The sequence below is a fragment of the Drosophila arizonae genome, chromosome 4 (genome assembly GCF_054131065.1).
Source record: "Drosophila arizonae isolate 15081-1271.41 chromosome 4, UAZ_ARI_1.0, whole genome shotgun sequence".
Taxonomy (NCBI): Eukaryota; Metazoa; Arthropoda; class Insecta; order Diptera; family Drosophilidae; genus Drosophila; species Drosophila arizonae.
This window is the reverse complement of record NC_142924.1, coordinates 5,621,322-5,643,741: the sequence shown is the minus strand read 5'-3', so window position 1 is coordinate 5,643,741 and position 22,420 is coordinate 5,621,322. Positions and strand designations below refer to the sequence as shown.

Sequence of the window (22,420 nt, the reverse complement as noted above, 5' to 3'; positions counted from 1 at the left end):
TCCTAGCTCATTCACACTCCAACTAAATCTCTTTTATTTTACTTGTTTTATTGGTTTCCTGGCAGTTGTTTTTGCCTCTTCTGCTTCCTCTTTCTATTCATGTTTCACGTTCAGCACGTTTACCTCTTGCGCCTGTTCGCTCCGCCGGCTCTAGTGCTATTTATTATGTAACGCAAAGTATGGCAAATCATTTACATAAATCAATCTTAAGCGCCAAGTCGAAAGAGCGAAACCCTAGCCAGCCCACTGTCCACTACTGACTGCCAGCCAGCATATTCCATGCTGAGTGTTGGCGACGCAATTTCAGCTCTTTAAGTGCCATTTGTAACGCAAAACTTGCGCAGCTCCGGCTTTCTTGAAACGTTCCATAATCCAACTAGTTCTTTGACTTATTAGAAGTTTTCTTTTTCGAGTTACACGGCACGGAAATCCTTGAGCGAAGAGAACTAATAAAAGCTTTTGGTTTGTCATAGAGAAAATGTTGTAGATTGGGATTGTTAGGAATGGGTATCTGTACCTGTATCTGTATCTGTATCTGTATCTGTATCTGTATCTGTATCTGTATCTGTATCTGTATCTGTATCTGTATCTGTATCTGTATCTGTATCTGTATCTGTATCTGTATCTGTATCTGTATCTGTATCTGTATCTGTATCTGTATCTGTATCTGTATCTGTATCTGTATCTGTATCTGTATCTGTATCTGTATCTGTATCTGTATCTGTATCTGTATCTGTATCTGTATCTGTATCTGTATCTGTATCTGTATCTGTATCTGTATCTGTATCTGTATCTGTATCTGTATCTGTATCTGTATCTGTATCTGTATCTGTATCTGTATCTGTATCTGTATCTGTATCTGTATCTGTATCTGTATCTGTATCTGTATCTGTTTCTGTATCTGTATCTGTATCTGTATCTGTATCTGTATCTGTATCTGTATCTGTATCTGTATCTGTATCTGTATCTGTATCTGTATCTGTATCTGTATCTGTATCTGTATCTGTATCTGTATTTGCATTTGTACCTGTATCTGTATCTGTATCTGTATCTGCATCTGCATCTGTATCTGTATCTGTATCTGTATCTGTATCTGTATTTGTATTTGTACCTGTATCTGTACCTGTATCTGTATCTGTATCTGTATCTGCATCTGTATCTGTATCTGTATCTGTATCTGTATCTGTATCTGTATCTGTATCTGTATATGTATCTGTATCTGTATCTGTATCTGTATCTGTATTTTTATGTATCTTTTATATGTATTTTTTATATGTATCTTTTATCTTTACATTTAAACTGTATCTTCGATCTGTATCTTTATGTGTACCTTTATCTGTATGTTAAATCTGTATCTTTTACGAGTATCTTTTATCTGATACTGAATCATCAGTATCAGAGTTTAATCATGTTCTATTTCAACAATTCGTATCTAAGCTTCCAGCATACCTGCAAACACTTTGTAAGCTTTGCTAATATTTCAGAGGAATATTGCGCCAGTCGGGACTAATTTTAATGCTTCCTTTTCGCAGAGTTTTTTACGTCTATTTGCTTTAGCTTTTTCATATTTCTGCGTTTTTGGCAGGTTTATCGGGCGCATAGAAGAAGTCGACCTAAAAATGCTGCACATTGTGCATACGCCGTGTTGCACGTGCAACATTTTGTTGCACACACACACAGGCACACATACTTAGAGAGACTTGACTGTTGCTGTGCTAGCCATAAAACTTCTCAGGGCTGCTGCACGGCTTAACTTTGTTGTTTAGTGTAAAAGCCGTACAGCTGGCTTACTGGTCTCTTGTTGCTGTTGTTGCTCTTATTGTTGTTGTTGTTGTTGCAGGTACTTTTACTTTGTGCACATTATCACTTTGCCTTGCAGTTTGCAGGCAACGGAAAAGACAACTTTGTTCGATCTTCACAGCAGCAGCAGCAGCAGCTCACACACACACCGACACACACAGTACAGTTATAACAACTGATATACAAAATGCTTTGGCAAATAGTTTTGCTAGCACTTAAAGTAGTTGGCAACACACATTTGCAACACCTTTAGTTGGCCTTTCAGCAACACGCACACCCACCCATCCAGCCACGCCCCCTGGCCACTACCCTTTTTTGTCAGCTCCTTGCAGCAGCTGGCTTTCAAAAAATTTCATTTGTGGGTGGCAGCCCTCAACTTTTCTAAGGCAAAACAAAAAAAAGCACATGAAAGAAAAAAGTTGCCCTTTTGGCAACGCATTTGGTGGCGCAAGTGTTGCCAGCTGTTGTTGTTGTTGGTGTTGTTGCTTGTGGTGGTTGTTGTGGCCCCGCTTCTAATGCTTTTTGCTGTATTGCCAACATTTGCTGCCGCTGCTGCGTCTCTAAATAAATAAAATTGAAATAAATATCAAATAACTAGAGCAAAAGGCATCAGGGAACATGTGGGCGAGGGAGCAGTGCATGAAGGCAATGAGATGTGATAGATATCTTTATATATATGTAGAAAAACAATACTTGATGCTGTGCTTGGCATAAGAAACGAAGTTCAAACTTAAGTCATGAGAGCTTAAGTGGTTAGTTATGAAGGATTATGGCCATACAGCCAGGGACTCAATGGGGGAGTGGGGAAAGAGTTGCACCACCAAGACTTGCAGAGTATTTAAGCAAAGATTATGGACTAATTGATTGAATAATGAAAAGTCTGAAAGTTAAATTTCTATGAGTTTTGCTGTCTTGAATTATAGCTTCAGCTGCTTCTTTATAAACTAACTGTAGAGGCAGGGAAATCTTATGAAATTTATCTCAAAACTGCGCCTATGATTCAGTCACTTAATCAATCAAACAATCCATCAAATTCAATAAATATATATGTAAATTAATTTGTTTACGTTATTACGTTCATTATTTTTCTTTCCCACTCTCTCTCTCTCTCTTTCTCACTTTTTTATTCAATCAAAGGCCAAAGTGCTTTGCATGTCTTAAGTTAATACACTCAATTATTCAATACATGTTGCGATTGCCTCGACTTGCCATTTCGATTTATTGGCAACCTTTGGCCTCACAATTTTCTCTGATTTGCCGGCTTTGCCCTGCTGCAGCAGCAGCTGTGGAAGCAGCAGCAGCAGACATTTACATAAGTTATTAGCTAATCCCATCCTTTTAACGTTGCGCGCAGCAGCAGCAGCAACAGCAACAACAACAGCAACACTTTACACTAATTGCAGCACGCACACATAGACCCACACACGCAGACACACACACATGCATACTCCCACACATATTTTATGCTCTCTTTTCGCCTCTCTTCTCCTCTTGTTTTTGGCATTTTATTGTTTTCATGCTTCGCATTTTAGCCTGACACGCAAATAAATTTATTTGTGTGCCACTTCTCCGCCTCCTCTCAAAATCAAATGTTAAGCTAACCCCCTTGCAGAACCCCTGCTCCTGCTCTTGCTTCTGGTCCTCCTCCTCCTCTAGCTCCGCCCATACTTTTCGTTGTTTGCTCAATTGCGTATACGCCGCATATGCCCCTATCCCTACGTAATTACTGCCAAGTAATCGCTTGATTTTCGTTACATGTAACGCAGTCCCGCCCTCAGCCCCAGCGGCTTGTCCTTGCCCGCTTGTTGTTGTTAATCATCAATGTTGTTGTTGCCTGGCTCGTTGGCTTGCATTGTTTTGACATTTGGCGCCAACTGGCTGCATGATTCATCGCCCGGCATCAGATTCATTGCGTTCGGTTCGGCTGGGCTGTTGTCGCACACGTTTCACGTTTTCGCTTACGCAACGTGACGCTCGTGCTAGCTGCCACGCCCATGCGCCCACACACAGCAGCAGCAGCAGCTATGTCCTGACGTCCAGCGTCCCATTTGATTGAAGCGCATTTTTCTGAAAATCTGCTTTATTTCTTTTTTTTATCGATCCGTTGTTTTAATTTTTTGTTATTTTCCACACACACACACACACACACACATGTGGCATATGTGTGTGTGTGTGTGTTCATCTGTGCCTGATTGCTCTGCTCCTGGGGCTTCATGCTGCTCTGTTGTCCTGCCTTATGACCTGCTGTCAGCTGCGCTTTCATGCAAATATATTGTCCCTTTTTAATTAAAACACAAGACTTAAATTAGTGCGCACGCACACACGGATAAACAGCACATACACACACACACACAGATACACACGTACACATTCACATGTATCTCTTAAATTTTGCAAGCTTTTGTTGTCTTTCTTTCTTCAGTCAGCCCGAAGCTATTTTATGAAGTCACTTGCCTGTTCGAGTCGTGTTTGTTGCTTTGGTCAACATTAAAATTTGTAATTTGCTTGGCTTTAAGAAACTTCGGACCAGACGCAACCACCTCGACCCACATACACACACACACACACACACACAGTACACACGCACATATATATCCGTTCGTTCATTCGAGCTCCTTGCACAGCTCCCCCCGCCCCATATACAACATGTTTGATGTGTAATTTCTGCTGGTGCTCATTAAAAATAATTACATCTGCTTTGGGCCAAGAAAATGGCATTGGCAAAAAGGCAGCGAAGCTGACAGGTGAAGAAACTGGAACTGGAACTGAGTTTCCTTCGTTTACATTTTATTTTCCAAGTTTTTTTTTTTTTTTTTTTTTTTTTTTTTTGTTGCTCTGTATTTTTTGCGATAAAAATTTAGATGGCCCCATTTATTTTCTATTTACACACTGTAAACAAAGCGAACGCGTGCGAGCAAACAAATAATGTTAACAAATTGTTTTGCTATATATTTTCTTGCTCTTAAATGCGAACGAAACGAGCCATCGAACTGAGAGTAGATAAGAATTTATGGTCTCAAATTTGGGTGGATTTAATTCGTTTGGATTTATAGTTTGATTTTAGGCTATTAGTATTCGATTAGTTGTAGAAAAACAAAGAGAAAATCTGTGAAAATTCGGGAAAAGATTTAATTTGAGCTCTCTTTAAAGTCGATGCCATGAATTGGAGTGGATTGAAGAATATTCTCTACACCATTCAAGCATTATATATGTATATGTATTCTACATGGTATTAAGTCTTCGATTACTTAACCAACTTAAGTATTCAGCCCATGCCCTATATAGCAATACCATATCAATTAGAGTAGAAACAATCTTCTTCTCTTTACGTCCTTGTCACTCTCATTTCACAGGGTATTTTTAGCCGCTGTCACCTGCTGCTGCTGCTGAGCATTCTCCTTGCTCTATTTTAGCAATCCAGCTATCGATTGTCTAAGGCCTTGAACAAACAATTTGCCAAGACTATTTAAATAATTAAGCGCATGCAAGACGACATCCAAAATGCTGCCAGCACAAACATTTTATTTCCAACTTGACGTGCTTCTGTGGCCAAGCCTGAAAGATAAACCAAAACAGAAATATATAAATATATAAATAAAAAACAAACTTAAATAAATCACAAGCACTCACACACGAACAAACACATACATGCTGATTGGGATGGTTGACAAAAAATAAGCAAAGGAAATAAAAGATGAAAAAACTTCCGCACTTTAGACGTTCGTAGCCTGAACTTTGATATCGAACTGAAAACAGCCCCCATAAGGCCGGCAACAACAACAACAACATGCAGTCGGTATATTTATGACCATTTTCATGATTGACCGACTCCCACAATGGGCAATACGAGGGGGGCAGTGCGTGTGGGGGGACAGGGTATATAATATATGAGCATTGCCCGGCTTTCATGCTGAATGTGCGTGATGAATAAATGATGCGCCATGGAAGAAGTTTCAATGATTTGGCTTTAGTTTCGCTTTCGCATGCATTGCTTATCCCAATCACCCACACACACACACACAGAGAAAGAGGGAGAAAGAGAGAGAGAGAGAGAGAGAGAGAGAGAGAGTGGGTGAGAGTGAGAGACAACACATCTGTGGGCAATGTTTTGGTTTATGGAAATGCCTCTCACATAAAGTCCTTTCAGCTACACACACACACACACAACGTCAAGTGCAATGCTATGAGAACTTGAATTCCAAATGAAATCTTTTAAAAACATGTGAGAAACTGTGACATGAGCTTAGTCTATATAATAAAAGAGAAAAAGATGTGATTTGGCTATGAAATTACGTATAATTATATTTGAAGATGTGAAGATAAAGTTAGTTTATAACTATAAACTTGGATATTGGAGAGATATGGGAGAGGGAGAGAGAGATAGAGAGAGAGAGTGAGAGAGAGAGTGAGAGAGAGAGAGAGGGAGGGAGAGAGAGCGAGAGAGAGAGAGAGATTGGCGCATAATTTCGTACAGATCTGACATGTGTATATCCAATCGAGCTGAGAAGGTCATAAGCTAATACCCTACTTATCTATCTATCTATTTATCTTTACTACCTATGTATATACATATATATTATATATTATATATTATATATTATATATTATATATTATATATTATATATTATATATTATATATTATATATTATATATTATATATTATATATTATATATTATAGTCAAGTCATGTATATATAAATATCAAGCTTTATATCTACTTATGTATACATACCATATATAAAAGTCAAAAGTTATATAAAAATGCAGTTAACAAGCATCAACTTGTTCAAGACGTTGTACATTTGCTCTTCAACTGGAAACATCTATTTTCGATATGCCTAGAGTATTTACTGTTTTTTAAGATTTTGCTTAACCCACATAATTTCCCATTTCCATTACATGTTTTTTTTTTTTTTTTTGTTTCTCTGGCTGACTTAGAGTCTGAATTGCCATGTGTCGCATATTTGTTGCTGTTGAAATAAAAATGTAAATTGTGAATTTTGCTACGCACAAGCGCACATTGTGACCGTTTGTTGCCCAGCTTCAAAAACCCCATTCGCATCTGTCGTTTGGCCCATTTTTATTTGCATTTGCCATTAGACAATGGCTTTCTCTCAGCTCAGCTGTATTTGTGTGTGCGTGTGTGTGTGTGGGTTAGCTTACTGCATGAATACACAACAAGGCTCCGCAGTCCATGTGAATTTCGTGATGTCTGTCGAAATATTGTTATGTGTCGATCGGATAACATGGGAGAGAGAGAGAGAGAGAGAGAGATGGGTTGGGTGGGAAAGGCAACTACTTATGTATGTGTGTGGGTGTATTGTAGCTTCGTTTTAGTTTCTGTTATCCTTACATATGTATGCGCAATTGGGTGTATTTAATGCACTGGCTGCCAAATGTTTGACTTGGCCTACGCAAACACACACACACACAGACACACGCGCACGCACACCCACACACACACACAGAGCGCCAGAGCACTCGTTAATGTTTATGCTTATGCTAATTTTGGTCAGATCTGAGCGACGCTTAGTGTATTCAGCCAAGTTCACACAATGTTGTGCTCGCTCTACCACATCTTAATGCTTTATGAGCCAGTTTGGCAATTTGGCCCACAACAGAACTGATGTATGGCCCTTAGGAGCCCTCTCTCTCCCACTCTCTCTGTCTCTCTCTCATAAATTAGTTAATCAAATGCAGCAGTTAAACAATAATGCAAGCATTTTGTTGACTCCACAATTGCGCAGCGCCTGGAGCATTTGCCAACCTGAGTCCCTGCAGGCAGCGCCATTTCAGCAGGCGGCCATATACATAAATGTCATGCAGTTGCGCTTTACTTAGTTGCTGGCAGCAATGCTTTTGAGCGACTAATTAGATTCAGATAGTAGCCAGCCCCATCCCCCACCCCATCCATCGCCACCTGCCCCGCGGCCACCTGGCACGCCCAGCAACAAGCAATCGCCTGCAGCTGCATCCCTTGCTCAAGCATAACTTAATTTGCTATGCAATTGCTTTTGCTGCTGCTGCTGCTGCTGTTGTTGTTGTTGTTGTTGTTGCTTTTGTTGTAGCTAGAAAATTAATTTTCTCATGATTTAGTTGGCATTTGTGGTTTTGATTTTGCGGTTGAGTGGCCTTTAAAGGACCTTAGCCACGTAAATGGACATAAAAAAAAATTAAAAAAAAAAAAAAAAAACCGCGCGTTAATTAGCGCACAATATTACGCATACGTAATGTGCGCCCATTCCATTGCTTTGGCAATGCCAGCTAGAGCGTTAATAGAAAATATGTAGGCCACATGTCCGTAATCTATATAAACTCAAATGTCACGTCAATTAAATGTGGTCCCAATTCAAAGCCTAAGTTGAGCTCGGTCTATGCGGGCAGCTGAATGTGACTGGAGAGAGGAACATAAAGTAGGATTTGTGTGTTGTAGAATGATTGGGAAATGATTAGAAAATTGTAATAGAATTGTTTGAACTGTTGTTTTCTGATATAAATGCTGGCTAGAAAGCTTGGCTGGAGATAAGTTAATAAACTCTATTTGAATGATTTCTTAAATTTAGAATCGACTATATTTATATGAATTTAATAAAAAAAGGTTATTTTTTAATTCATTAAAAAATAATAAAAATATAAAAAATATGAGTAATATAAAAGTATAAATAACATATATAATATCAAAAATATCCAGTATTTTACTTATATCCTGTATATAAATTAAAAACTGGAACTGTAACATGTGCCATATTATTTATAGGTAAATCCAATCTAGTTCCATATTCCCCTCTCAGTTCAGCTTTCTCAATTTCTCCTTCAAACTCACTAAAAACTCATTTAGTTCGCGTGATCGCCATATACACTACATAAACGTCGTCTAGCGTGTCAGCAATTCTATTAGTGAGCTTCAAGCGCGGGCTACCTCTATTCCCCATGCCCCCAACCCCTTTACACCCTTTCGACTACGTACCTACCCAGCTGCAATCGTATGTGGTTCCACGTTTTGCTTGCGGTCAGTTGGTCGTCGGTCAGCAAACAAGCGTGAAATTGCACAGCAATCGTGTTGAGCTGGAAAAACGTGGAAAAAACAGAGTAAAAGAAATAGAGAGAAGGCATAGAGAGAGAGAGAGAGAGAGAGAGCGAGAGTGAAGGACGCTGGAATCGGCACAAAAGGCAATCAAACCAACGGCCGATGAATGCGAAAAACCCTTAAGCTTTTTGTTTGCAATTTTAGCCACATGCAAAACCGGCGAACTCTATCACTTCTCTCTCTCTCTCTCTATCTCTCTCTCTTCTCTCGTCTCTCTTTCTATCTCTCCCTGGCAATGCAATCAATGCGCTATTGATGATGTTTGATTAGAAAAGTCTTTTAAATGCCAACAGCTGCAGGGGATTTTGCTATTCAAATTAAATGCATACAATGCGAGAAACACGCGCTAATGAATCAATTATCCTTATTACTTGTTCATAGAAATACACAAAACACTAACACAAACACACAAAATCACACAATGTTAGATATGCATATAAATGCGGGCGAAATGCACCCCTCGTTGCACCCCTTGTTGCGCCACAACGTTTCGTTTAATTAAAAGCGATCCAATCCATTGGCCAAGTTCGCAGCACGTTTTAAATGTAGTTCAATTGTCCAAAGGGCCAGCAGAATTTTCGCAACTTAAACCAGGCAGAGGGAAGGGGTGGAGCCGGCGAGGCAACTCGTTCACTTCATTAAGGAACGTAAAGTTGAACAATTTATTTGCATCATGCGCCAAGCGACGTTCAATGTTATTGAGCTTCAATGTGGATTGATGGCAGCTGCTCGGCTCGATGCTGCATAGCTGTAAATTTACCCATTGAAGGCTCGCTCCAAGATTTGCGGCCATAAAGTGCACACGATATGGGACAGGCACTAGCTGCATACTGCACCTGGGGAATAGGGACATGCATGCTATATTGAATAGGTTATCAGGTGGAGTAGTAGCTGTAATAGTAGTAGTAGGTCGTTCAGGTGGTCAATTTTAAGTGCAGCCGTTAAATGCGATGTTAAGGGCGATGTAAATATAGGGAAATCAAATGGAATAATATAAGAGCAGCCCTAAACCTCTTTTACAAAGTAAGACACTCTTAATCCATTGTTCATGTTAAGTTACAGTGCAAGCTTATGTTAATCAGTTGACTTAACAGAAGCTGCAGAGCTATAAGTATTAACAGACTCAGTAGCTCGGTAGAGTGACTTTTTAACAGTACTCAGTCATCTCACTTCAGCGCATTATAAAGCCTGGCTCAACTCTGTTAAGCCTTACGTGGCGTAACGTAAGTGTTGATATTCAAGAGAGCCGAGAACGTTTTTCGAGTAAATGTTGTTAACAGCTTGATTTTGCTGTCATTTAACATGTGTATGTTAATACATTTAAAATTAGGGAATAAGGAGTTCAACCCAATTTAAATTCAAATTAAATTTAAATTCATGCTTAAAAAATTAAAAAAAAAAAAACCTTTAAATATTTTTAGCCAATTCTGTACTATTCTTTCATTGATTGAAATAAAATTGAGTATATCACTAAAATAAATGAAAGAAGAAAGATTTATTTCAATTGTTAAAATCGGAATCGTAGGCATTAAAATAGCAACGATATCGTGTGCTGTCAATCAGTTTTCAATTATAGCAGCTAATTTGGTTGGCCTTTCAGCTCACGCTATATATATATGTATGTACATATATAAATCAGCATATATATGTTTTGTATCTGTATGTAATGCCACTTGCCATACCCTTCAAATTGATATATGTATGTATATTTGTTGGAGTCTATGGCATGCCATGCCCATTACTGCAAATGACACTATGCCATAGTGGAGTTTATTTCTCTGCATTTTTTTGTGCACAGAAATCGCTGCAAGCGCACAATATATATGTACATATGTGTATATACATATATAAAGAATACAATAAAAAATACCAGGATAAACGACTGAAGGAGAGAATAAAAAACAATTCGCGGCAGAAAAGTGGAAAAATGGAGTAAAAATGAGGCGCATAAAATGCAAGCGGCGGCATTTTGCAGCTATGCGGCATGAAAATTCACGGGAAAACCAAAGGGAGCACAAGAATTGCAAAAAAATAAGGAAAAACGAAAAGAAAGAAAGCAACACGAAATAGTAGTGTGACATGGCGTGTAAGTGTTGGTAAACGCGGTGCGAAATGCCTCAACGCTTTTTGTCTCTTTGAGTTGTTATTGTTGTTGTTGGTTGCACAAATGCTATGTAGGTCAAAGGAATGCATTTGACTGATGCTGTACCGCACTGCCCTGTAAATGAGCTATGGAGTTTGGGCAGTAATAGTGTTGAGTAATGCTTAAATATATATAAATTTTATATACATACTTAAAAGGTAGTAGATTTATAAATATAGGTAGGTAGATTTATAAATATATGATATATAACAATGATAGAGAAGCTGAATAAGTGAGGTACAAAAATTGCTCGATTAGTGTTGAGTAACGTTAAAAATTATTTTATAATTAAATTAGTCAAATATTCAATACTTAATCATTGAGTATGAGAAAATATGTATTTTTAATATTAATTTTAATTAGTTTTTATATTAGTGTTGTATAATGCCCAAACACTATTTACCTAATTTACAACTAAGTCTCAAAATCCCAAAATTATGATATAAAATTAATGTAAAAGGAGAGAAAGGAGAAAAATCTCAAACAAATTCGAAAGTGTAAAAGGTGCGTTGCATATCGTTGTCCAACACTGCCAGCAGTGCCATTTGCCTGCTAACGTGCGTTTGTCGCTCGCTGCAGTTGCTGTTGTTTAACAAGTTCGAGTGCAGCGCATTTGCAAAATTTAAGAACCATCTAAAGTTTGGTGTAAGCCACAAAAAAACAAAAGCAGGCAGGGAGAGCGAGACAGAGAGCGTGAGCGAGAGAGAAAGAGGGAAACTTTTTGAGGCTGTCGCTGACACCGAAATACAAAGGCAACAGCAAAAAGTTTGTTTAACAATGTGTTAAGAAGCTGAACGGAAAATGGCCGGGAAACTTGGAACGGCAGGGGCTTAACAGTAGAATACATGGCATCATGTGTGTGTGTACGTAGAGTGCACAATAGTAAAAAAAGGAGCAAACAAAAAGCGAACGACAAACATATTTGACATTTGCATACGAAAAGTGTCAAAAGGGTAACACACACACACACATGCACACGCACACATAGAGAGATAGAGATGAGGCCGCAACTTCCTGTTACGCTCTTATCTTGATATATTGCTTGCTTCTTCTTTTGGACTCACACACATAATCGCTCCGTCTCTTTCTCACCCATCTCTCGTTTAGGAACGCTACAAGGCCGACATTAGTCTTGCCATACAATTGCTGCAATGCAAGCCGGACAGTTTTGTGCCCCAAAAGGTGTCCTCGGTAAGTTGCGCTCACCCACTCAGCCAGGAGCTTGGCCAGGTTGATTAACTCCATTTTTTTTTTTTTTTTTTTTGGTGCTTCAGCTGCCAATTGATATTCAGTCGAAAGTTTCGGCCTATATGCGGCTGGAGACGAACTCGCATTCGGACTCGGAGTGCAGCAATAGTGGTGTGGGCGTGGCCACCACAGCTTCCTATAAAGTGCTTCCGGTCTCGGACTCACCCCCGCCAGCGCCATGCCCCTTCCCGCCCACGGCCATGGTATACTCGATGCGGGGCCTCGGTAAGTGTTAGTAGACCATTTTGATTTTGTTGATTACTCGTATGATTTGCATAATTTCGTTAACTCGTTTCATTTATTTATATTCTAGATTGGAGTTGATATTATTATTTACTTTATTGAACTTGCAGCAATCATTCACAAGCAACAATTTCACAGTTTGCATTTTTCATTTATTTATTTTATTTTATTTTCTTTTTGTTGCCTTTTTACATTGTAAATTATTGATGAACTTTTGTGCTATTTATTATTTCACTTAGTTTATTGTTTCAGTTTCAATTGCAGCTCACATTTATTGTAAATAATTGGCATCATTTATTTTTCTTTGTTTTTATATCTTTTTTCAAATTTATGCCATATTTTATGGCTACAAAGTTTATTTTTATTTGGCAATATTTTTAGCGTGAATAATTGAAATTGTTTAAAAATTGATGCATTCATATGTGACATGATATGTATGTATACGTGTGTGTGTGTGTATGTATATATATGCAACAAATCAATTGAATCATGGCTGACAGCATTATTAAACTTGGCTAATTAAAACGAATAAAATTTCATCGAAGCATTCATAGCTTTGGTTTATAATTAAATTCTTAGCCTATGATTGGAATTTGAAAGTGTGTGTGTTTGATATGTATATGTGTGAGTTGTGTGTATGTCTCTATATGTATGTATTAAAGGCCTTATAATGCAGCAAGAAGAGAAGATAGAGTAGAGAGAGTTAGATAGAAAGTAAAAGAGAGATAGAGCGAGAGACAGTTGGAGTGAGATAGAGCCAGAGGGAGTCAGAGTGAGCTAGAGAGAGAAAGAGAGAGACATATCTACAAAAAGAAAGGAGTTAGAGGTATAGATAGACAAGCTGGAAAACTAACTCGAAGACTCACTCGAAGCTGATTTTTAGGGCTTTTTCCCATTGCTCTAAAAAGTAGGTTATGTATGTACGAGAGTAAGCCTACTTTAAGCAGTAATAGATTAATAATAGTACAGTAACTTCAATGACCTTAGGCATCACTTAAGTTATAAGCTTTGCTCAATCGAACAGTTGTTCAGAGTTGAAGTCGTGTCCATCTACTAAAGCCAACTTTACTGCCTGCCATCTGTCAGTTTGATTCATTCTAAACAAATATTGCCAATAGAAATAAAGAAAATAGAAAATCTGTTTACATATGCCCAATTATCTGCCCCAGCTCTAGAGCTGATTGTCTGCTAAATTGCTTATTGTTTTCCCTTCTTCTCTTGCTCTGACTCACCCAAAAACAGACGCCACTAATGGCAATTCAGCCAATGCACAAACAACGCCAGCGAAGAGCAACAACAACAACAACAATAATAATACTAACAACAACAACAATAGCAGCACAAAGGATACAATCAACAATAACAACAACAACAACAGCAAGCTCAGCTCGAAATTCAGCTCCAGCCAAACGCTCAATGGTCAAACGAAGACCAACAACAACAACAACAACAACAATGCTGATCCAGACATGATTTCACCCACAGTGATGGCCAAATTCCTGGAGGATGAGCTGAAATTGAACGATGTGAAGCACTGCGACACTTGCCAGTGCAGCAAACAGGATCTGACCGTGCTGGCAGACGTCTCCCGTTCCTATACGGTGGCCACGCAGACGCCCCACACTGAGCGCAGCCTGAACGAGCCGCTGACTCAGCTCTGCCTGCGCTGCCACAGCAATCTGAATTCGCCTTCTAGGACCAATAGTCCCTATCTGATGAAGCTGGTGAAGAGCAGCGATTCGGTCATATCGGAAACGAAAAGCTCCGTCTCGGATCTGAATGAGATGGACAAGCTGTTTACGCCGCCCAAGAAAGATGATCTCATGGTCAATCCCATTTTGGGCCATCACAGGCTGTGCGAGCGCACGGCGACCTCGACCTCGACGCTGATGTATCCAACCACACATCTGGGCGCCTATGCGGCCGAGAAATATCTGCTGGAGACGAGCAATCTGGGCCAACTGCGCCAGGGCAATGCCACGACTGCGGCTACGGCATATCAGCGACGCTTTCTCGATGGCGGCGGCACGGCGCTGCAGCTGCTCAACAAGTTTGAGGGCGTCGGCTCAGCTGCGGCGGCGGGGGCTGAGGAGCTGGAGGATGAGGTCAGCAAACCACTGCTGGCGGGCATATCGCAGCCGAGCCTGCTGGAGGCCGAGCAGCCGCCAAGCACACAGCCCACCAAGCCCGAGGATGTGTGTGAGCCGCAGCCAGTGAAGCCAGCTGTGGCCATTGGAGCAGCCGGGGCAGCCGGGACAGCCGGAATAGCTGGGACAGCTGGGACAGCCATGGCAGCAGCAGCTGCCACTGCCAGCTGTTCCTCCCAGCTAAAGTCAACGAACTCGGGCAGCGTGCAGAGCCTGTGGAGCAACAAGACCAGCAGCTGCGAGGGCGCCAAAATGTTTGAGACCTTCAATCGGAATCTCATCAAGACTATTAAGGTAGATAGCCCCATTATATATATCATATGGCCAATCTAACCCTCTTCCATTGCAGGCCGAGAATCCCAAGTATCGCGGTCCGCGCCTCTGTGCCATGCGCATACAGCAGAACGGGCAGAGCAACATCCTGCTGGACAATCTGGAGTCGATTGAGACGCATGTGCCGGTCATCTACAAGCGACGCGAGCGCCTGCTGGACGAGGAGCTCGACGATGGCAAGGACATCATCACCTCCAAGGAGAGCAATGCGGCGGCAGCGGTTGAGGCCTGGCAGGGCTCGGCCATGCCGCATGAGAATGTGGCGCTGCAGCCGGTGCTGGAGCCGCAGGTGGAGCTAAAAGAGACTGAAAAAGGCGGCCCGCTGGAGGCTCAGGTGCTGCCAGCCGAGGCACTGGCCAGTGGAGCAGCCGGTGAGCCGGCCAATCTGAGTGCAGTGGCTGCAGTCGGTGCAGCAGCTAAAGTTGCAGCCGCTGCTGCCGCTGCTGCTCCGGCTGGCTCGCCCAAGCACTCGGCCAACTCGAGCTCACTGAGCGATGCCATCGACTACCAGGAGAGCGTTCTGCTGCGGCGCCAGCAGCTGAATCGCGTCGCCGAGTGGGTGCAGCACAACACGCAGCAGCTGGAGCAGCGCGCGCTGCAGCAGCCGACGTTGCCCAGCGACTCGAATTCGGGCACGGAGCGGCAGTCGTCGTACTCCACGCTGGATCGCATGGACTCCATATCCATAGAGAAGCTGAGCGTGGACTCTGGCTACAAGACAACGCCACAGCAGCTGACCAATGGCTATGCGGATGCGGGCAAATCCACGGAGGATTCCCTCTCGCCCAAGACAGACATCACCAGCAATTCGCTGCCCGAGCCGACGACCGTCAGCCAGGCGGCCGTTGCGGCAGCGACTGTGGTCACCAAAAAGGCGGAGCTCTGCACTACCTACTACAGGCGCACCACGCGATCCGGCCTGCCGGTGGCCTACACCACGACGATGGTGCCAGCCGCGGCCACGCCGGCCGATTCGCAGGGCTGCTCGTCGTCCGGCTCGCCGGCCCTGCAGTGCCCCGAACAGCCCACGTGTGATATACTCAACTACAAATACTATCCCAATGACACGGACAAGACGCGCTCCGTGCAGGCCGAGCTGCACACGACCACACAGCACGTGGACATCGCCCAGATGGAGTACAATGTGAAGCAGTTTCTGCTCAAGCAGAACGAGTGGTCGATGCGAGCGGAGGGAGCAGCTGCAGCAGCAGCGGCAGGGGGTGTGGGTGCTGGTGCAGCTGGCGGTCCCGGCGGTGCGCGTCTGTTGCGCCACACGCGCCTGATGGGACCCGGCGTGGGTGAGCGAGTGCGCATGGCCACGCCCGGCGGTGCAGTGGCTGCCGCGCCAGGTGTCCTCGCTCCGCACAGAACTGAAACGAATTTATAGGCCAGCGGATGGACGAAGAGACGGACGGATAGATGAATCGATGGATGGATGGATAGATGGATGAATGGATAAACCAAATTGTATTCTAGTTTAGCGCCAGATACTAACCAGGAGCAATGCTTATAAGAGAATCTTTAATTTAATGAGTACTATATAGTTAATGTACGATATATATATGTATGTATTACACATATACACATATATGTGTATGTATATGTCTGTAATACATTTGAGTACGTCTAAGCTAGCTGAGCAGTCGCAAAGTTGCGCTTATAATGCAGCTAAATGGACATCGTGGCATTGGAATACTACATAAATACACAATATTTAGGTTTATACACTTGGAGAAAAAGTCGGATATTTCGTAATTTAATATTATTTGAGAGTATAACAATTTCAAAACTAAAACTTCACGGAACTTACTTTTGTTTTCAAATACTTAATTCTTAATCAAAACATAGGGAAACTATGTACATATACATTCTGAGACAAGTGAAATCTCACAGAAACAACCAGATGATATAATATGATAAAATTTTGTATTGTATTTTTTGGGATATCTTTAAACAACTTCATCAAAATCGAACTGCGCTATTACGTATAAATTTCTTAGATAGAAACTAGAAACTAGAATCTCGCTTTAAAATTTTTTCGAATTTCAAGATATCAGCCCCAAACTTGATTCTTTGCAGTTCTAATTAAGTTTTGTGATATTGAGACAAACTATTAATTATATTAGGCTACGATACGATATACGTATAGTTATCATAAAAACTAGCAACCAAAATATAAGTTTTTAGATTCCTATGCGCTATTCAAACTATTCAAACTGCTAGAAACTATCTATTATAATTAGATGATTATATCATATAGGAAAATTATAATACTTGTTTAGACCTTCACAATCTGCTGTACTCGTATGACTTTTTTATCATATCTGCTAAGTTTAGGTTCATAAAAAAAAAAAAAAATACAATTATATTTCCACGACTTTTTCTCCGAGTGTAACTCATTCTTCTTCGTCTGACTTCAGTCTTCCCTCTGCTGTATAAACTGTACAAACTAAACTATAGAGCAAGCTTTTCACATCTATCAACTATTCCACTCACACACACACACACAGACAAGCCGAATTGTAAGTCTTCCCTTCACTACTTTCTCTCAGCTCATAACTCTGCCCAACGCCACGTTGATCCAGCTAGTCCAAAGCCTATATATATATACCATATATATATATGATAAAAAGCATATGATTATTCCATATGATATTCAAATTTTCGCATTACCTTTTGGTGTCTGCATGTTAATCAATCCATTTAATATACAACCATATATATAGATTTATATATGTGTATCTGCCTAGGCTATATATATATATATATGTAATTTGATAAGCGCATTATATTTTCTAGATTCCAATTGTGCAATATTTGTTATTAGCGAAAAACCAAAAAGGAAAATTATAAACAACAAAAGTAAATGAAAAACGAAATTTTTATTTTTATAAAATGCGACCAAAAAAAGAAAGTGAAAAGAGAAAACAAAACATACCGAAGCTAGAAAAAAACCTATTCGAAATTTCTATATATGTATTTATTAAGTTGGAATAAAGCCGCCAAGAACCTGCCTAATGTTAGCTTCTACGATATAGCAGCCGCTCTATAACTAACCTATATACAAGTGTACTGTACCTTCTTAGTAAAAATTTGCAGCAACTGTACTCATTCCTGCCCATTAGATGACCTTCATAACACACTCACACACACACACACACATATATATATATATATACACAGCTCTATTCTTATATATATAGAGAAACAAATGTAATCTTCAGTCAACTAACATTTGCATACGTATCTGAACACATACACACATACATATATTTACACACATATATATATATACATATATACTGCAATCATATTCAGATATATATATATATCCACGTATACCCGACCCACATAACTTTCAAAGGCTTCAAAAACACTTATCTTATAATCCATCCCATATTCAAATCAAAATTTCGACAAAAACAAATGCCTATTTACTCGTCTATATTTACATAACATGCAATACATACATATAACTCCACATATACATACATATATGACTCACATATATATGACCTATACACTGAGCGAAATGCAATATGCTGAAATGCTTTAATACTGTTATGTTTGGCCTAATTCTAAACGTTTAATTAGATCGAATTCACGCATATATAAAACTTACTATTATCTACTTAATAAACTGCTTGAACTTATCTAAGGTTTTGACTATCTGAACAATCTGTTGCAGATTCCTAACTTAATTCGTATAATTTCAGCTAAGTTTGTTCAATCAAAAAAAAAAAAAACAAAAAAAAAAAAAACTAAAAACACAAAAAAAAGAAAGAAAAACACAAAGACTTGAAAATGTTCTTCGAAAGACACGTAAAGATTATATGAATAAATCCAAACACAATCAAAACTAACATATTCAGAACCCAAATCTATGCTAAAACTCATTCAACTCGCTGCTCAAAGATGAAGAAGAAGAAGATGACAAATTTCCATTTTACTTTTTAGTACACTGCTCCAAAAGTTCCCCCACTATCCCTTCTCCCCACATTAAGCTATGCATTTAACTTTAAGTAGAATTATTTCCCAACAAATTCTCGAGCTCAAAGAACTTTTTGAAAAGGCAGCCTACGATTATTAGCAAAAACAATTTTGAAATGGAATTTCGATAAACGGAAGAAGAAGAAGAGACAACTTAAAATAATATAAAGATAATTTTAGCGCAAATATTTGGGCATAAGTTGTTCCTCTCGAGCACCCACCCCCTTACCCCTCCCCCTCCCCCAATCACAGCTTAGTTCTAAGTGGTTTTTTGCTGAGTATTTATTTTGTAAGCTCCCCATCCTAATCTAGCCTTATATAATATAATGATTATACTATATATATATATGAGTGTACAATATTTTGCGCCTAGTTTGATATAAACAATTTTTGAGCTATCGAACCACCTTAATGTGTAACAACTAAACAAAAAGCGAAACAAATTAAATAAATACGAAATAATTTTTGACAAAAAGAAATGGGTGTTTTAATTGTCTTATAAAATATATACATATATATGTTTGAAATACATATATGTGTTTAAAAAGGTATATGGGGAATACTAAAAAAAATTGTTAAAAATAAATAAATTCAAGCGCAAATAAAATATTTGAGGAAATTAATATGCTCATAAATACAAAAAAAAATAAAAATAATAATAAATAAATAAATAAAATTAAATAAAAATCAAGTGAAAATATATATTTTCATAAATAAAATAATAATAATAATAATAAATAATAAACAAATATTTTTGTATTATTATTATTATTACCTTTATTATATTTTATTTTTATTTTAAATAATAATATCTATGGTTTTTATTTAAAAATAAAATTGCTGCAAAAATAAAAATATAAAAAAATATATTTATATTTATTTTATATGTTATATAGATATATAGATTTTCTATTTATATTTTTTATTTTTATTTTTTTTTGTCTCTATTAAAAAATAAATTCTTGTAAAAATGAGAAATTCAAAGTCTTTTTTATATATTTGTATCATGTTTTGTTTTTATTTAAAAATAAATTCCTGCGAAAATGAAATAAATAATTTGTTTGCATGCACTTAAACAACTATGGAAAGTTTTTTTTCGTTTGCTTTCTCTCTCTTTCTGTCTCTTTATCATTTTTGATTCCTTTTCTCTCTCTGTGGATTGAAAAATGGCGATGAAAATGGCTTCAGTCAATGCTACGTGGCGAGCTGCAAGAATTGGAGCTGATCTGAGCAAGCGGCGCTCAGAGAGCAACGGCTCCATCCTCAGTGGCAGCGGCAGCGAGTTCGGGATCGATCTCTGGCTCAACGGAGTTGTTGCTGGGCACACGCTCGGCGCCAGTGTCGTCGTTGACCACGATGACCTCGTTGGCGGGCACCGCCTCCTCGAAGGAGTCGTCGGTGGCCTCGGCGCTGCTCCTCACCTCGTTCTCGGACTCGGCGGGCTGCTCGGCCACCTCGTTGTCCAGCTCCAGCTTGTCGGCCACAGCGGGCTTGGCGGGCGCCTCGGTGACAGCGGGCGCGGCTGGCGCGGCTGGCGCAGCGGGTGTATTCTGTGGCCGATTGCCGCCCAGGAAATTGATGATGCCCTGCAGCGGACCCGTTTGCTGTGGCTGTGCTGCAGCCGCGCCCGTTGCATTGTTGCCGCCGCCAAACACATTGTTCACAAAGGCCTGAATGGGTCCGGGCGGGCGCACTGTGGTCGGCTGGGCGCTCTGCTGCTGCTGGCCCGTCAGCCCCGACAGCGTGTTCTGGAACTGCGTGCCCAGATTCGTGGCGAACTGCTGAATGCCCTGGAAGGCCTGCGTGGTGCTGTTGACCACACTCTGCACCGCATTCTGGGCGGAGGTGATGGCCGCACTGGGATTCAGAAAACCGGGCTGCGTGGGTGCTGGCGTGGCCACCTGATCAGCCTGAACTGCCGGCTGCTGCTGCTGCTGTCCGTTGAACTGGTTCAGGAATTGGCCAATGGGCGAGTTCTGGATCAGTTGCTGCACAAAGTTCTGCTGCGTGCTGCTCTGCTGGGTGGGCGTGGCCTGGGTGGCTTGGCGAACGTGTGGCACGGCATCGTCAATTTGCTGCTGCTGCTCCACTGGCTCAGCGGGCGCAGACTCAACTAGCTCTGCAGCGGCCTCCAGGGGCTGCGACTTGAGAATGGGCTGTGCTTCGGCTTGAGGCTCTGCGGGTTGAGGCTCGGCGGGTTGAGGTTCTGCGGGTTGAGCTTCCTCCTTCTCCTGCTTCTGCTCTTCCTCAATTTTGGGCAGCTCTGTTTTGAGCTCTGGCTCAGCCTGGGGCAGCTGCGTCTTGGCTTCCTGCTCCTGCTGTTCCACCTGTTCCGCTGGTTTCTCCTGCTCCGCTGGTTTCTCCTGCTCCACTTGTTTCTCCTGATCCACTTGTTTCTCCTCCTTCGGCTCCTGCTCCAGTTTCGGCTCCTCCTTGATCAGCTGCTGCGGCTCCTCCTTGACTATGGCCACGGGTATGTCGAGCGCCTCCCTCGCCGCTGGCTGCAGCACACGTCCCTGGCTGCCCAGCGCCAGGCAGAGTAACACCAAAGCAATTGCCTTCATTTTCTCTTTGCTCTTCGTTTACTGCTGCTGCTGTTACTGTTGCTACTGCTTCTTCTTCTTCTTCTTCTTCGGCTTCCAACTGCTGAGCTTGATGTACGCAAGCGCCTCACGGCAACGACTGTGTGAAATTTCTTCAGCCTCGACGCATTTATACACGCGTCGATGTCGACGCAGACGCCAACGCCGACAACGACGCTGCCGCAGCGGGCGTCGACGGCGACGGCGACAGCAACGGCAAAGACACCGCGGATCGAGTGAAGACGATGCCAATTCTTTGTGCTAAATGTCATTGAACTGCTGCAGGCGAAGGTGAGGACGGCATTGCAGTTGGCCCTTTGCATTGCAGCCACCATAATTGGCCAATTCTAAGGAGCTGTACTTGTTATGGGCGGCGGGGCGTGGCCGATTCTAGAAAATTGTACCGATCAAGGTTACACTGCTTCTTCTTCTTCATTGTATTTGTAGTTATGTTGTAGTTGTGGTTAATTAATAGATCGATTGGAGCCTGAGTGGGTTTGCTTGTCTTTTACGAGCGGCGGCCAGGGCCTGTAGCCATGTGGCTAAAATTAGAGATCATTAATTTGATAAGCGGTGGGAGCGAAATTCTATTTCTGGCCGTCGATTTGAAGTTAGGGTATTGAGGGAGTGGATGGTTTAGTGCTGGCTTAGACTAGGCTAAGACTAAGTATGATAATACAAATGGTAATGGGGTAATGATATTGGTAGTAAAATATAATCATATGTATGATAAGATTGAAGAGAATGATAATAATGATGCTAATGCTTATGCTTATGATAGATATTATCGTAATGCTTCTCATATTTATTTAGTATGATTTATTAATTAACAATTAATAACTATAA

At 40.8% G+C, this 22,420-nt stretch overlaps 2 protein-coding genes across 3 annotated transcripts in view; one reads left to right on the top strand and one right to left on the bottom strand.

Annotated features, from left to right (window-relative positions):
• The window catches only part of LOC108613776 (uncharacterized), a 43,659-nt gene extending 24,188 nt beyond the window's left edge, over positions 1-19,471 (top strand). Inside the window, exons 3-6 of one of the 2 annotated variants that reach the window (XM_089468412.1) lie at positions 12,139-12,222; positions 12,306-12,504; positions 13,765-14,963; positions 15,019-19,471. In XM_089468412.1, coding sequence (XP_089324538.1) covers positions 12,139-12,222; positions 12,306-12,504; positions 13,765-14,963; positions 15,019-16,389 — 2,853 coding nt within the window. In that variant the 3' untranslated portion in view covers positions 16,390-19,471. Of the gene's footprint in view, positions 1-12,138; positions 12,223-12,305; positions 12,511-13,764; positions 14,964-15,018 lie in introns of both variants that reach the window. The other variant, XM_089468411.1, reaches the window with a different exon arrangement.
• A 508-nt stretch (positions 19,472-19,979) lies between these two features.
• ImpE2 (Ecdysone-inducible gene E2) lies at positions 19,980-21,694 on the bottom strand. The gene has a single exon (XM_089468419.1). It carries the CDS (start codon positions 21,554-21,556, stop codon positions 20,234-20,236), a length of 1,323 nt encoding a protein of 440 aa, XP_089324545.1. The 5' UTR covers positions 21,557-21,694; the 3' UTR covers positions 19,980-20,233.
• Between the last annotated feature and the right edge of the window lie 726 nt (positions 21,695-22,420).

What these genes read in the sequence shown, in the direction of transcription:
- ImpE2 (XM_089468419.1), bottom strand. Translation starts at nt 21,556, where the DNA reads ATGAAGGCAATTGCTTTGGTGTTACTCTGCCTGGCGCTGGGCAGCCAG.